The 14802-nt window shown below is 41.4% G+C and overlaps 1 protein-coding gene across 2 annotated transcripts in view; it reads right to left on the bottom strand.

The window, feature by feature from the left end:
• Nucleotides 1–14802, bottom strand: part of UTP20 (UTP20 small subunit processome component) — a 63741-nt gene that overhangs the window by 31395 nt on the left and 17544 nt on the right. For both annotated transcript variants that reach the window (XR_001331224.2, XM_005519463.3), the window contains exons 15-27: nucleotides 13417–13522; nucleotides 12090–12240; nucleotides 11637–11699; nucleotides 11168–11326; nucleotides 10193–10269; nucleotides 9266–9345; nucleotides 8360–8603; nucleotides 7581–7796; nucleotides 5808–5898; nucleotides 3982–4067; nucleotides 3309–3434; nucleotides 2600–2766; nucleotides 1871–2079 (exon numbers count right to left, since the gene is read on the bottom strand). Coding sequence is in view for 1 of the 2 variants with exons in the window: in XM_005519463.3 (XP_005519520.2) it covers nucleotides 1871–2079; nucleotides 2600–2766; nucleotides 3309–3434; nucleotides 3982–4067; nucleotides 5808–5898; nucleotides 7581–7796; nucleotides 8360–8603; nucleotides 9266–9345; nucleotides 10193–10269; nucleotides 11168–11326; nucleotides 11637–11699; nucleotides 12090–12240; nucleotides 13417–13522 (1775 nt within the window). In the remaining variant the exon portion in view is untranslated. The remainder of the gene's footprint in view (nucleotides 1–1870; nucleotides 2080–2599; nucleotides 2767–3308; nucleotides 3435–3981; nucleotides 4068–5807; nucleotides 5899–7580; nucleotides 7797–8359; nucleotides 8604–9265; nucleotides 9346–10192; nucleotides 10270–11167; nucleotides 11327–11636; nucleotides 11700–12089; nucleotides 12241–13416; nucleotides 13523–14802) is intronic.

Genomic DNA, 14802 nt, shown 5'->3' on the forward strand with positions numbered 1-14802 from the left:
AAGCTCTTGCAACAGGACCTCCCAAGCTATACTGAATGTTTACTAATAGAGTGCAATCAGCTTCCAGGTGGCAAATTAACTGTTTGAAAGCCCAAAGAAAGCCCAAACCAGGATACTATTGGTGACCTCCAAGAAAAGTAATTTTGGGTTTCCCACTGTTTGATCACCATAAGAGTTCTCTGAGATCAAGCCTTTGAGAGGACAAAGAAACTTGATAGTGAACACAATCAGGAGGAAATGGTAAATTAATAACTTGTCTTAAAGTGGTCAAAGCTGATGTTTAACTCTCCAGGCAGTATCACTCTGCAATAAATTACTCTCAAACTCCAAGAATGTCTTCTAATTATTAGTCAAGATAAACAGATTTCTCACACTCTTCCTTGAGCTTTTAACAGCCTCTGGGCTAATGAAGTGCTAAATTAAGTTCAGACAAACAACAGACTGTCACTCCTGACATTACACAACCATGACAGGATTACTGTAGCAACTGTGGCAAAGTGTGGCTTTCCTGGCACTTAATGAAGCAGCTTTTAGAACTCCTGTCTCCTGACCACATTGAAAACATGTAGGCATATGCAATGCACTGCTGAAGTCAGACAGTGGGGCGCTGATGTCTCCAAATTTGCTCATCCTCTTCATAAATTAAGACAGTTGCAAGGTTCTGTGTAGCCCACAGGAAACTATGAGACCCTGGATACTGCCTACTGCAAAGACTTGCTTTGTTGGATGGATTTTTTCCTAAGCAAGTTCTAACCTCAAATGCTCACAGCTGGGTCCTGGTAAGAAGATGCTCATGGTAACCAAACATCCCTTCCTACTTGTTCAGTCCATCATCTCCTAATTCCTTTCAGCACCACAGTGATGATGATGACCGTGCAGTTTGCTTGTTTCCCACCTAAAATATGAGCAGGCTCTGCACCAGGAAGACAGAAAAGCCTGGCTCAGTGTTACAGTTTCTGAGCAGCTGGCACCAGACCCCAAGTAGCTAGGGGTAGCTCTAGCAAGGACTAGAGCTCAGGGATGTCTGTGCCGCCTCCCTGCATACAGGGCAGCAATAACCCAGCACGCCCCACCTTTAGGTGCAACCAATCTTTAACAGGACATTTTCCTCACCTGACCCCTTCTGCATGTACAGCCATTGCTCAGCAAGGGAAAAAAAACATTTGCAATGCTCTGCAGATACCTGGCTAAGACCCAGATGATAAGACTGGATTAGTATGACTACTCCTGGTACAGAGCTGAAGATGCTTCTAGTGTGCTGAAAGCACGGCTGGTGCCATGTCCTTCCTGTGTCCTTTGACAGAAGACACTCAGAGTAGATAATCACTGTGATCATCACAATGCTGAGCTCCACTGAGGTCTAGCACTACAACAAAACACCTCAAGGACAGGGTCTGCTCTAACGTCTTCAGGCAAGGAACTTTAAACCTCTCCTTCCCCTGCTCAAATGTTTTATCCTTGCAGCCAAGAAACTCCATCTATAAGGCAAATTTCAACTTCCAGCCATAAAATCTTGTTACATGTTTACAACAGAACATTTATCTCCCTCTCATGCCCATCTCTCCACACAACAGGTAGGAACAATGTACAGAGACCACCTCCAACTCTCTCTTCAGTAACTCAAACAAAAACACAGTTCAAATCAGTTTTCTAAATACATTAACTCTGCCTGCACTGCTTGAGCCACCTTCAGATAAGCATCACTGGCCTCTATTTTGACAGACTTCTCATTGATAAGCTTCACTCCACAATGGCATTCAACTTACCTTTACCTGAATCAGTAAAGCTCTGTTTGTACGTGTAAGCTCAGAGGAGGAGGAAAGAAAGGAACTTAATTTACATGCTTATATATCATTTGCATACACTGTACCTTCTCTCTCTGCTGGAGGATGCAGGATACCACAGCAGTCATGCAGAGAATAATCTGTAGAATTTCAGGCAGGTATTGCTGGATCAAATGTCCCATATTTTTCAACACAACTTCTAGACTGTTGAAGAGGCTATGCTGACGCCCGAGAGGCAGGACTTTAGCTAAATCCAGCTCTGACATACTTTGAAGGACTGCAGTCTGGCAAGACCCTGTGATAGGCAAAGGAACAGCAAATTATCTAGGGAGGTACCATGAAGACACCCACTACCAAGAATAATTTTTCAGTGAAAAATAGTGGAATTTGACCCTAAATTACAGATCCTCACAGTCAGATTTTTAAATAAGAACAGCTCTGTGTTTCCATCTCTCTGACACTCAGATGTCTCCCACTGCTACAGAATCAGAGCACTTTACAAGCTCTCTTTACTGCCATGATACTCAGACTAGCCTATAATGCCAGCCACTACCCACTCCTGGCCTGCTACAGCTTACTTGCATAGCTGTGGCAAGTTGTTCAGTTTTTCTGACCTTGGACATATAAAACAGAGCAACTGTGTTTTGTCAGGAGAAACTCAGGGGAAACCTAGTCCTTACCAAAGGTTTACTTTTGTCCTTTCAAGGCATGGTTAAGAGACAAGCTGAATCACACAACAGCACCAAGCATATTTATCCTCCCACATCTCTACAGGTCAGGAAATACCACACCCCCAGTTTCTATGGCCTACCTACCATTACTGAATTGCTTCACAGCTTCAAAGAGTAGATCCAAGAACATCCGTATCTCTTCTGGCAGTGAGCCGGCCAGAAATCGCAGAACGATTGACATGCGAATGCTTGCTGAAGATTTGCCCTGCGTTTTGCTCCCTGTTTTGTTTCTCATTCTGCCATAGAGAATTCTTCAAGAACCAAAAAGAGGTTGCATTAGCTTTCAGCAAGCCATCTGTTTTTCCAGCCTCTTATTCTGCAGGAGAAACTCAGTTTAAAAATATTCTTTAGTGAAAGGGCTCCCTCCCTTCAGGGTCTCCACTGAACTACTACAATATTGTCCAAAAACATCTTAGTGAAAGATCAGCTTCTGCTACTACCATGGAAGCTCTGCTGGAAACTTCAGGTACAAAAATGGTTACCTTGCAGGATAATTTGCACCACTGCAAATAGTTGGCAATACTCAGCGAACTGAAAAGTCCTCATAGTTCTCTGTAATCCTTAGTAGAAACAGTATGTACCAAAATGCTGCTTTTAAAGAAAACACCATTTGCACAATACATTACATAAATGTGTTAATAAGGAAACCATACAGAATAACACAAATGAAATCAAACTATACCACTAACCATGGGTTTATCTCAACTGTTCAAAATGAGAAGCAGCTTTACTTCTCTCTGCTTGCTCATGGTAGTCTGCCATGAAGCTTTTGAACTCACACTTCAGAACACACCTCATAAGAACAGGGATGAGATCCGGTCGATGCTCTGTTTTTACTACTGTGGTCTCCTCAGAAATGCTGAAATGGACTATCTCTTCTTTAAAGCTCTTATCCTCCAGTAGCCTTTGCAAGTTCTCCCTGAGAGTAATAAACATTATTTTGTTAAAATAAAGAGCAGGTAGGGTTATAAAAATAGACAGATAGACACACAGATGCATCTATATCTAATTACCTATTTATCTATCCTTGCCACATACAAAATATTAAAGTATCACCCTTTTATAAAAAAAAATATTTTAAAAGCCAGCGAGTTGAAGCTAATTATGTAGACAAGTAAGTCCTAGACATATTCCAAAGAAATTATTTAACCGCAAACTACAGTTTTATGCTGTCCCTTTTTTTGGGTGGTTAAAAATCATCAGTACAAAAGACATCTTTGAAAATGATGGAACTAATAACACTACTGACACTATTCTGGGACAGAATGCAAGTGTTGCTATTTTTCTCTAAACAAAAAAGAGACACTGATCAGCCTCAAGACCCGATTTCCTCTCTTAGATACAAAACATACAGCTGGCTAAAATTAAACTTTACATATAGGTCTTCAACAAATACAGGACCCCAAATAAAACTGACCCCAAAGCAGGCTCATTCACCAACACTAAAATAATATAAAAGCTTTTACCTATATGGCAGTAGATGAGGATGCTTGTATGTCATTATACAGTCAAGAGCTATTCTCTGTACATTCTGGTCTTGATGAGACAGTAACTGCAAAGAACAAAACAAAGAAAATGAGTCCCTATCTAGAAGACAGAAGTGCTTACTGAAAATAGTGAAACAACCCAAAGGCTACCAGCTCAAGCAGGTTTTGGACTAAATTGTTCAAATGGAAGCAGAATGTATGTGTTGCCAGTATAAATAAAACCAAGATGTACATGCACAACTGCCACTCATAAAAAAGGGGCATGGCTGCTGATAGGAAGGAAAAGTATATATGAACTATCTACACAGGACAGTTATAATATTTGTTTTTTTCATAGCTGTCTTTTGAACCACTCTGAGTTTGCATTAATCATCAAAACCAGTTATCAGTTAACCAAAATCAGCTGTGTATCTAAGAAGACTGGATTAAAAAGGAGACTACCCAAACCATTCCAAGATACCTGTATTTCTTTCCTGTGACAAACACAAACTATTCGGAAGACTTGGTATGCAAAGTCTCACTGAGATTCACCTTCTCTTGACCATGACTTCATAACCTAGGCACTAAACAACACCAAGCAGTGGTCACGGCATGAAGACTATCTGAGTTAAAGTAAGTGTTTGCACAATGCACTCAGGCACATGGTTTGATTCTTGGGGTGTCCTGTGCAGGGCCAGGAACTGGACTCAATGGTCCTTATGGGTCCCTTCCAACTCAGCACATTCTGTGATCCTGAGATTCATTAGGACAGGGAAAAGAAGTTGAGAAATACAGATCATTTCCTCAGGCAGTATCTTCATCAGTCCTTCAGTCTCACACCAAATAGCACAGGCAAGTGTCATCCAAGGTTGCTTTGCCATGATGTCCCTACGCCAGATGGACACACCAGCCGTGACAATGCATATACTAAGACACAGAAATGCAAACAGTAAGTGATGAAGTATTCTTTCTTCTTGTGCCAGGCTTTTCTTCCCAAAATGATTTGACCTTTACACAACTGTCCAATATTTTGCTAAGAACACAGGCAAGCAAACACATGGATCAACTGTTTTTCTAAGCAATACTTTGAGATAGACTGAAACAGAGTGAATGTCTAATAGAGATTCTCAAAGTCTAAGGGACTAAGGAATGGAGCTTTCAACACCCACAGACTCAGAAAACACAAACTGGGAACAGTGAGAGCAAACCCTAATGACCTGAACAAATCCACAAACTGGGAACCAACACAACCTTGTAAAATTAAAAACCAAAACAGTTTTAAGGATTGTAAAATAAATACTCAGAATCCCCCTTCAAAGTCATACTTTCCACAATTCTTTCAGGGAAATCCCTCAGAAAAGAATCAAGCAAATTGAATACTCTTTAAGAAGAAATTCCTTTTTTGATGCTTGATGATCTCTTGTACATACTGGCCATACTCTTAGTACACAAAACACTATAGGACAAATACAAACCTCAGAACTTCCCCAAGCTTTGGATTTTAAATACTCCTCCAGATCCTACAGGAAGTGAAACAGATATCCTCTGCAGCCACTCCTCCACCTTGCCAAAGACTACTTCTTTTCTGCTGTCAGATCTGTTTGCAAGTGCCACTCCTGGCAAACTAAGCCAAGTATCTTAAGCAGGTCTTTGCCTAAGGGTCTCATTTCAAGTGACGCCTGTTAGGAAGTCCTCTGAAGGACAACTCCTTTTCCAGCTATCATAGCTGAGTTCAGAAAATGACAAGTTTAGCTAGTATTAGACACTGCACTCAAGTAAGAGTTAATTTATTAGTAACAATTCTAAAAGTAAGCCAATAGCCTCACCTGGGTATACAAGGCATTCAACTTCTGCTCCAGATACAATGCACGAGGATTTGAGAATTTTGAGAAAACTTGTAAGTGGGCTATTAGTTGCCTGCAAAACAAAACAATTGTTTTTTTTTAATATCCAGGAGACAAACAAGCAGAGAACTTTAATTAAAATTCATTAAGAAGAAAACAAAAAACAACACAAGAGGATCCCAAGTCCTCAGTACTATTTCAGACATAGCAAGAGGTGTCCTGTTCCCTAAGCAGCTCCTTCCAGCTGTCACTTCACTGCACAAAGAATGCCTTTAGTTCAGTAGCACTGGGTAGGCTCAGTTTTTTCATGAGAAAGGGGTACAGTCAGGATGCAGCTTACTTCTCTCTGCCAGCCCAGCCCAGAAAACCAAAATTCTGTATTTATCTCTTTGTTTGTTCACTTGTCCCTAACCGGTGCTCATGTTGCTCCTACCAATGTGATGGGCTGCATTCAGCCACAGACTGTACTGGACTTAACACTGGGCTGCAAGGACAGATGGGAGTCAGTTCCTCTAGCACTGCCAGGGTCACCTCACATCTGCCCCACCTCCTCTTCATGGAAAGGGACAGAAAAGACCAGGATAAGGAAGGTGTGAGATCTCCTCTACCATGTGTGCTGTGGGACTGGTAGAAGCTGTCCTCATTCAACTGCTCCCCCTGCTAATTTACACTGAATCCTCCAGACACTTGATCTTTCTCCATGGCTGGGCACAGACAAGGGAGGAGTAGGACACCTTCCAGGAACCCCACAGGGAGCCCAGGGCAGGTGTGCACCCTCCCTGCTTCAGCCAGGCCTCCCAGGACACTCCCAGGAGTCCCCCCTGGCACAGGCCTCACCCGGGAAGGGAGGTCACTCCACAACTCATTAACACACCTCTAGTAAATCTTTTATGCCTTTGTTACAGCTACCGGGAGCTAACGTTTCCACTTCACTGCGTGGATGTTTTGACATGGAGGTTGGGAAAACAACAAAATATCCTGGACTGTCACTGTATTTTAATTGCTGATAACTTGCAGATAGAAGCCAGAATCTGGGAAAAAAATTAAATACTCTTAGGACACCTGGGATGAAATGACACTTTAGGTCACATATCAAATACTTGTCTTGTCCCAGTATATAAGGGGACATTTTGGAGTTCTCTGTCATTACAAGGGCCATCCTTTGCAAAATTGTTGTGCTGTATTTGTACGGCGTATTTGACAGAGGTCATCACTGGGGAGAATTCAAACAAAGAGCAACTTTCTCCATGTATTCAGCACTGCAACAATGACATTCAGCAATATTCAACTTTAGTCTACCAAATAAAAACCTTGGTCCCTAAGAAGACAAGATTTATAATGGGCAGGAAATGGCTGTATCCCAATATTAGAATACTTAAAAAAATAGTCTGTTTTTTTGAAGTGTTTGGCAATGCCCACAGTTTTCAAAGACTAACAGGTATACACGGAGAAACCAGGGAATTCAGGTACAAGAGTCTCTGAAAACTTCAGAATACTACACATTTTTTTGCCTAAAGTAAAATACACCACAGACTGGTAAACAGGTAACAAGATAATGATAAAACCGGGGCAATATATTTAGATTTTTAGTACTGTACAGGCAGAATTTCTGACTTGTAACCCACCAAGAAACAATGAAGCACAAGCAAAAGAAAAAAATAAAATATACAAAAACACAACTGGTATCTCAATGTGAGATGCTGAACCTGCCTTTCCATGAATGCACTAGCAAAAGGGAAAACTAAAAATACTTACTTAGCAGCAGCTCTTCTTGTTTTCTTTTTCAGTACTCCTACACTAATTGGTTCCCCTTCTTCCTTTTCTTCTTCCTCTGCCTCCGCCTCCTCCTCCTCCATAGCAACATCATTCACCTCTTCAGTTGGTATTTGTTTTGCTGCTATGGTGCCACTAATTTTCCTTCTGAGATCCTGAGATGGAGCCACTAAGGAATCTGCTGGGTAGTACTCATTTCTGTGTTTTAAAAAAAGAAGGAAGGAATTAAGAAGCATAACATTTTTCAAGGTTTCAGGGCAACAACAACAACTAAAAACCTCACCATTCTTATTATAACATCTTATTGTCCATCATACTCTCTGATATGTGCACACATATGCAAGCACACCACTGCTTTCCCTCCAGGGGCAGGAATTTGAATCAGCCTCTAAGAAAATCAGTATTTTCCCCATCCTGGGGGGAAACACTTTGGTATTCTGTGATTCCAAATTAAAGCATGTTTTTGTGAAAGAGGAACTTTATTTCCACTGAAATCACTCTGCGACTGCATAACAAGACTGTGATAATGGCAAGTCAATGAAAAGAGACTGAGCAGCAGAGACCTACTTTAAGTTTCATTTCAGCCTGCTTAGTTTCTAACAGAATCCACATTCCAATTAAAAGGTTATCTCAACTGGAAACAGACATGTCATCAGCCATGCATTCAAGAAATAAAGTCTGTAATGGGATAGCCAATCTTAAAGCTCAGTAACACATTGAAAGCAATGTGTCCACTCAACTGAAAAGTAAATCTTACTTACCGAATGAATCTCAAAAGAAGTGGGGAAAGTTCCCTCGACCGAGGCTCCACTCTGTCTGGAAACTTATCCAGCGCTTTCCACAGTAGGAAACGGTAATTTGTGTGGTCCAGCCGCTCACTGCAATCTGTTCTACTCCTCAGCTGCTCCAGAAAGACAGTCCCCACCTCTCCTTCTGGCATCTTCTCACTTTCTGTTTCAGCAATGCTCTCCTCCTGTTCATCTAGTTCATTTTGTAGCTCCATTTCTACAGAGGAGTCAAGAACATCTTTTCAGGTTACTTCATAATCACCAGTAGCAAGGAATCCATCCCCCATTACAAAAGTAATTTGGTGACATGCACCTGTTTAGACACAACTGTGTTTAACAGTGATCTGAAAGACACACATTGCTTAGACAGCCTTCTAGGATACCTTGCAACCCTGGCACTTCTCAGCTGGGCTCAGTTCCCTTCAGTAAGAGGGAAGTTCACAAACGGCTGCATACTTCTGACTCCGTATTGAAATATTAGATTGCATATGCCCATAGGTAAACCTCAAGAGCACACACAAGGACTGTGCAAAAATTCCACAGAGAAGGAAGATGGTCTGCATCATTACACAGGTTTTGTCACTGTTCCTGACCAGTCTGAGCAGCACCAACCTTAAGCAAAGATGAAGCTGCTGCATGGTTTCCCACAACCTGCAACTCCCCCCCCATAATGCAGGTGGCCTTTTCCATCTACTGCTTGGTGTTTAGGACAGGAGATACAGCTTCCTCCCAAGCCTCTCCATTACTGCCCTGGACATGACAGTAGTACTGGTTCTTAATTCCCCCATCACACATAAATTTGGGGCACATGAAAAACAGCCACATAATTCACCATTAGACGGGTTACTATGATAACCATGCTTAGGAAAGGTGACTTACCAGCATAGGTAGCAGCCCTCTCCAAATGTTCATACAGGACCTTCCAGAACTGTTTATTTTCCATTTCCTTTGCATGAGAACTAACAAAGCAGAATACAGCATGAAATTAGAAGGAAGATAAGAAAAGGCAAGCGTCACTCAGCTAGTTAACAACTACTGCAATCAAAGGCTTTGATCACTGCTTTAATGTGGCTGTCCAGGGACAGGACATCTGCACAATGCAGCTGTAGCAATTCCTTGCCTTTTCTCATGGATCCCAAATGTCAATTGTTATTAAAATAATCTGGTTGTATCGCATGACTTCAAATGAACTCAAATTGAGTAAAAATGTTCTTGAGCTTTCTACTGACTTCTGTACAGCAAATCATATAGAATCAAAGGAAGAATCACCATGGACATATCTTCTGAAGAGCTGGTTTAATTTTTTTAAAATTAATTCACTGGTTTGAAGAGAAAAAATCCCATCCTTTTTAATCGTACAACAGAGGGAGGAATAAAAAAGAAGATAAAGTCATGCTGAAAGAAGTCACTAATTTTTTCACCATGGTAAGACTTCCCTACTCTTTAGTAGGATTTAGAGGTTTTCCAGTAAGGACAAAAATGTTGGCAGATGAGGAAACAGAGAGACTTCTTGTTCCTTTAAGCATTTGTGAAACATTAATCAAATCCTGCTACCTCTGACTAAAAACTCTGATGTTATTTGACTGTATTTGTTGCAAGTTCCCTTTAAAGTAAGAAAAATCGGAAGTGTCTACATAGGTTGAGATTTGAGAGATCAAATTTATTTCAGAAGATCTCACATGAAGGTTCTTATGCACTAATCTCTCCAAACTGGACATTTTTTACCTCAGCTTGTGTTCACAGAAGAATGAAAGGAATGTCCTGAGAGACAACTACAGATTGCAGCAACCAACTGCATATACTCACGTTATAAGTTCAATTACAGGATCCCAGAGAGGGTTGAAGTTAATGTAAAGCATTCCTAATAAATACCGAAGAGGCACCTAAAATGACATACAATACCATCCTGTTGAGATGCAAAAAACAGTAAAGACCAACCAAGCTCTTCTAACCTTTCTTCCTCTCATAGAGGAAACTTTATCAAAGAGGTTTTCAGGAGTGCTACAAAAGATGAAGGAAGTCACACATATAATCATTCCTTGTCTCATAGCTTCATGTGGAAATCTAGAACCCATCTACTGTAAGCTACACTGAGACCTCATAACTATACCAAAATAACGTGAATATGAAAAAACCAGTTCAGCACAGATGATCTGGGTCTCTCTCCAACTTCAGTGCTGCCACAGCAAAATGAGGGGCCTCAGAAAGATGAAAGTTTGTCCAGAGAAATATTCACTGCACTAGGCCTAATGGCATGTCCTCTAGACTGGCTCCTTGCTGAGCCATGTGGAGAAGGAGTGACCTACAGTCCTTCCTCATGGAAGTGAGGCCCCCTTTAGCTCAGCAGCAGAGGACACTTAACAGTCACAGGCATAAGACTTTCCTGCTGAAGCAGGATCCAGAAGTGAGGTCACCCATGGCCAGTGGGAGTCCTACCAATGTTCAACCACACTGAGGACATGGCAAGGTCATGAGTTTAAATTTGCTCACAACTTGCTTCTCCCTGGATTCATCTGCCTTCCTTTCCATGACATCAAACCCAGATCAACCTGACCGTGGGCCATTTATCTAGATGCCGCTGTTGTTCTACTAAACACAGTACTTCTGAGGACAATGGGAGCTGTGATCCCTACTAACAAGTAAGTTTTCTAAAACCTAATTTGGAAGTTAATTGATTTTTTTATGCATTCTCATAAAAACTTCGCAATCCATGTGATGGAATAAGAACATTCTCTTAGAATAAAGGAATGTGACAACTGCTTTTTGACAATAAATCCTTACCTCCTGCAAAGATCCACTTGGTATTGCAGGCCACACTATGTCACATCTTAGTTTCCTCAAATGGAGAAGTTTCTCTCTGTAATCATTCACTGTTGCTGGCACAAGTTCTGCTTGGAGCAATATGGCAAATACTGGCTGGAATTCCCCTGTGCCATCACCCTGAACAAACAAGTGACATGAATTCTGTTAGAGTTCCTTTATCTCATTGAAAAGTACTTAAACTATACAGACTCATGGCCATTCTGGAAAAAAGAACAAAGTCAAAGGACTTGCCCTAGTTTCCACCATTTAGGCACACATCTGAAAACACCAGGAGGTGGGGGACAAAGAAATAAAACTGGAATTTTAAGCACAAAAGCAGAGGACAACCTCTACCTCTACATATTGTTTCTGCAAAGTGAACAACATTTCACACATAATGAGAAACACAGATAGCTTTGAAATGTTAAATGAAAAGTTTTAGCCTTACCTCAATTTGTGCAGGAGGCGGACTATCAAAATGGTTTAGAATTCGAACCGTCAACAGCCGGACCTATTCCAAGCAGAAGCATATGTCAGGCAACATAAATTGACACATACACACCTACAGAGAGGTTAATGTCTGGTACAGCACACAGGTTTCACCAGGTTCATCTTGGAGCTGAGAAACAGATTAATTCCTGCAGTCTAGAAGGCAATTAGAAGTGAATGCATTATGCTCCTGCCCTGATTTACCTCTAGGGAAGAGGCAAGGCTGACAGGACTAACAGTTAACCTCTGTTAACTCATGCCCCATTGACACAGGTCTAAGCAGACACTATGGAAGTAATAGCTTTACACAGTCTCATGCTTCTCCTTTCAGATTTTATTATTTCACTAAGTTTACTTACATTTTATTGTTAAAATACAAATGATTTTTCATGTGTTCAAAACAGCATATTACCTTGGAAACACCAGTGGAAATATTAGGATGCAACTTCTCAAACAAGTCCATTAGGTTCCCTTGGGAAAGGGGTTCCTGGCAGCCACATAATGCCAGCCTCGTGTAATAAAGATCAGCCAACAGCAACGCAGAGGGGTCTGAAGGGAAAGTGCTAAAACAATGGATGATTTTATTAGCATACAGAAAGCACTGCACAACACTGCTATTTAAAAATAAGGCAGCAGTGATAACTACAACACTAAGGGAAAATTCCACAATTTCAGACTCTGCTTGCACCATCAGGCCAGTGAAGTCAGACTTCACCAGCACAATGACCTGCAGCTGCAAAACGTATGTCAGCCCAAGAGGCATGAGATCCCTCTTTTGTGTTAATCAGGCTTGTCAAGCTGAGACTTGCATGCTGGACACACAGCTGCAGAAAATAAACCTGCATAGGTCACATGAGGGCTTCTGCTATTGCCCAGGTGCTCTGTCAGTGATCAACAGAAGAGAAATAATCCAGGCTTAGGTGAGACCCCAGGAATTCTGTCTGCTCACAGAAAAACTTCCTTCTGCTACCTTACATCCCTTGCTCCAAGCAGGTCTCACATTCTCTGCCCAGAGCTGGCAGGAAAGCATTAGGCTAAAGCTCACTGCCAATAATTCCTGCCTGATCTGGGCAAGTTGTTTTATCTCCATCATGCCTCAGACATGAGCATCATAACTTCCTAAATGAACAGGATGTTTTGAAGCTCAAGCCACCAAAGACTTGGAGATGATAGAGAGAGATTAATGGTTTTCCTAAATCCCTTCAGCCAGGCAGTTTTCTATGCTAATTATAAGTTAAATAGAGTCAAAATAAATAAAATGGAGTATACAAAATCTCTTCCATTGTGGAGCAAGCACAAACATGGATATGTAAGGACATGGTGGAATCCCAACACCACCAGCAAACTCAGGCTTTTGACACAGTTCAGAAAGTGCTGTTCCTGTCTCTTTTATTATTATAATGTAACACAGAACTGCTAAGTGTAGCATTCCAAAGTAAAACTAGAATCAATGTAGCACTCCAACATAAAACTAGAACAAACTTACTTGACACACTATCCTGCAGCTAAGAAAGCATCAGTTTGCAGAGAAAATGTCACTGAACAGGAACTACATCTACCTGATTGTCCAAAAAAAGTGCCTACAATTTTGCTCCATTACATAACCACAATACTGAAGCAATGCAGAATGGGGAGCACACAAAGAAGCATTTAATTAGCTCCTATATAAAGGCAAAATCAAATTTTTGCTCTACCAAGGAAACCCATGAAGCGCCACAGAACAGGCAGAGTTTACTTACGTCACCAAGCTCTTGACACGCTCCACAGGTAACAAATGGAGTACTTCAGCAGACTCCACCAAATTAAGTAGAGTACTTACAGCTTGGCAGGCCACAAACAGGCTTCCTGGAGCAGAGAAAGAACAAGAACATCTTGTAAATTTACTCAGCTCTCAGTGACTTGTGCTTGTATGGTGCTTGCCTATCCTGAAAAGGCTGGAGTCAGAGAAATAAGGTAGCATATGGATCCCAGAACTGGCATATGTATTTTCTAACCATAACACATAATCATAACACATAAAAGTGTTTCCCTGGCTATCAAAGCAAGTGCCTCCTCCAGCAAACCAGCACTGAAAGCTGTGACAGCTCCCAGTTTGCCTATTTCCATCACATCCACATGTGCAGAAAGCAGGGATCTGGAACTAAGCACTGTAAAAGGAGCTGCAGACAGCACTCTGCTAAAAAAGGAAGAAATGCTGCCAAACTGATATGAATGTAGCAAGAACAAAGCAAAAACACATACTGATGCTACCACCAGACAGGTGCCTATAAACTCTGGAACTTTGCAATGCACTATTGTATAAGACCTTCAAAGCTGTCCCATGCACCTAAAGACCGAGAATATATTAATGAATGGCAGGTGGGTTTGCTGAGTTCTGTCTCCTTCTGAAACCTCTCAGACTCCTTCAGGGATGGAGGGTTTCCCAGAAGCACATGATAGCAAATGTCCTGCCAGGCACAAAAAGGCAATTCCTTTCCCCTCACACTTCTATGATAACAAATAAGTTGCTTAAAAAAGATAAAAATAATTCCCCTCCTTCGTCTCTTCCCAGGTTGAAGAAATACTGTTCCTAAACCAGGCAAACCAAAGAAAGTTTTTAAAAAATGTAACTGTCTTACATGCTGCCAATGGAAAAAATAGGGAAGTGTGCCATCCATATCCTATTTATTCTTCTGAAAATATTCCTCTATTCTAAGTTGCTTAATTCCCCAGGTATGTGCCAGATCCTGCTAATCATAAACCTCCATAAGGAGGTCCTCAAAGAGAGAAGAAACATCAAGTAAAGACAGGAGGAAACTTTTTGCATCTACAGTGTAAGGACAGTTCCCAAATCTGCATGCCCTATGGTAGCAATGTGCCTATGCTGGACAAAGATAGCAGCTTCCATCTCACTACAGACACACCTGTGTGATCAATAAGGGAAGCACTGCCAACTTGCTTTTGCTCTGACTCAGTTTTCAAGCCCGTTTCCTTGCACTCCACAGCAACCAGAACACCAAAAACACCCAGTTCTGGAACTTGCACTTTGCCTTAGGGCTGAGGCCAGGAAGGTCAAATGGAGCACAGGGCTGGGAGCCTTGCACAGGCAGTGAGAGGAGACTGGAGTCCTAGTAGAAGGTGAAGGA

This window comes from Pseudopodoces humilis, chromosome 5, assembly GCF_049639895.1.
Source record: "Pseudopodoces humilis isolate 2021_Gansu_Grassland_sample_001 chromosome 5, ASM4963989v1, whole genome shotgun sequence".
In the NCBI taxonomy this organism is placed as follows: domain Eukaryota; kingdom Metazoa; phylum Chordata; class Aves; order Passeriformes; family Paridae; genus Pseudopodoces; species Pseudopodoces humilis.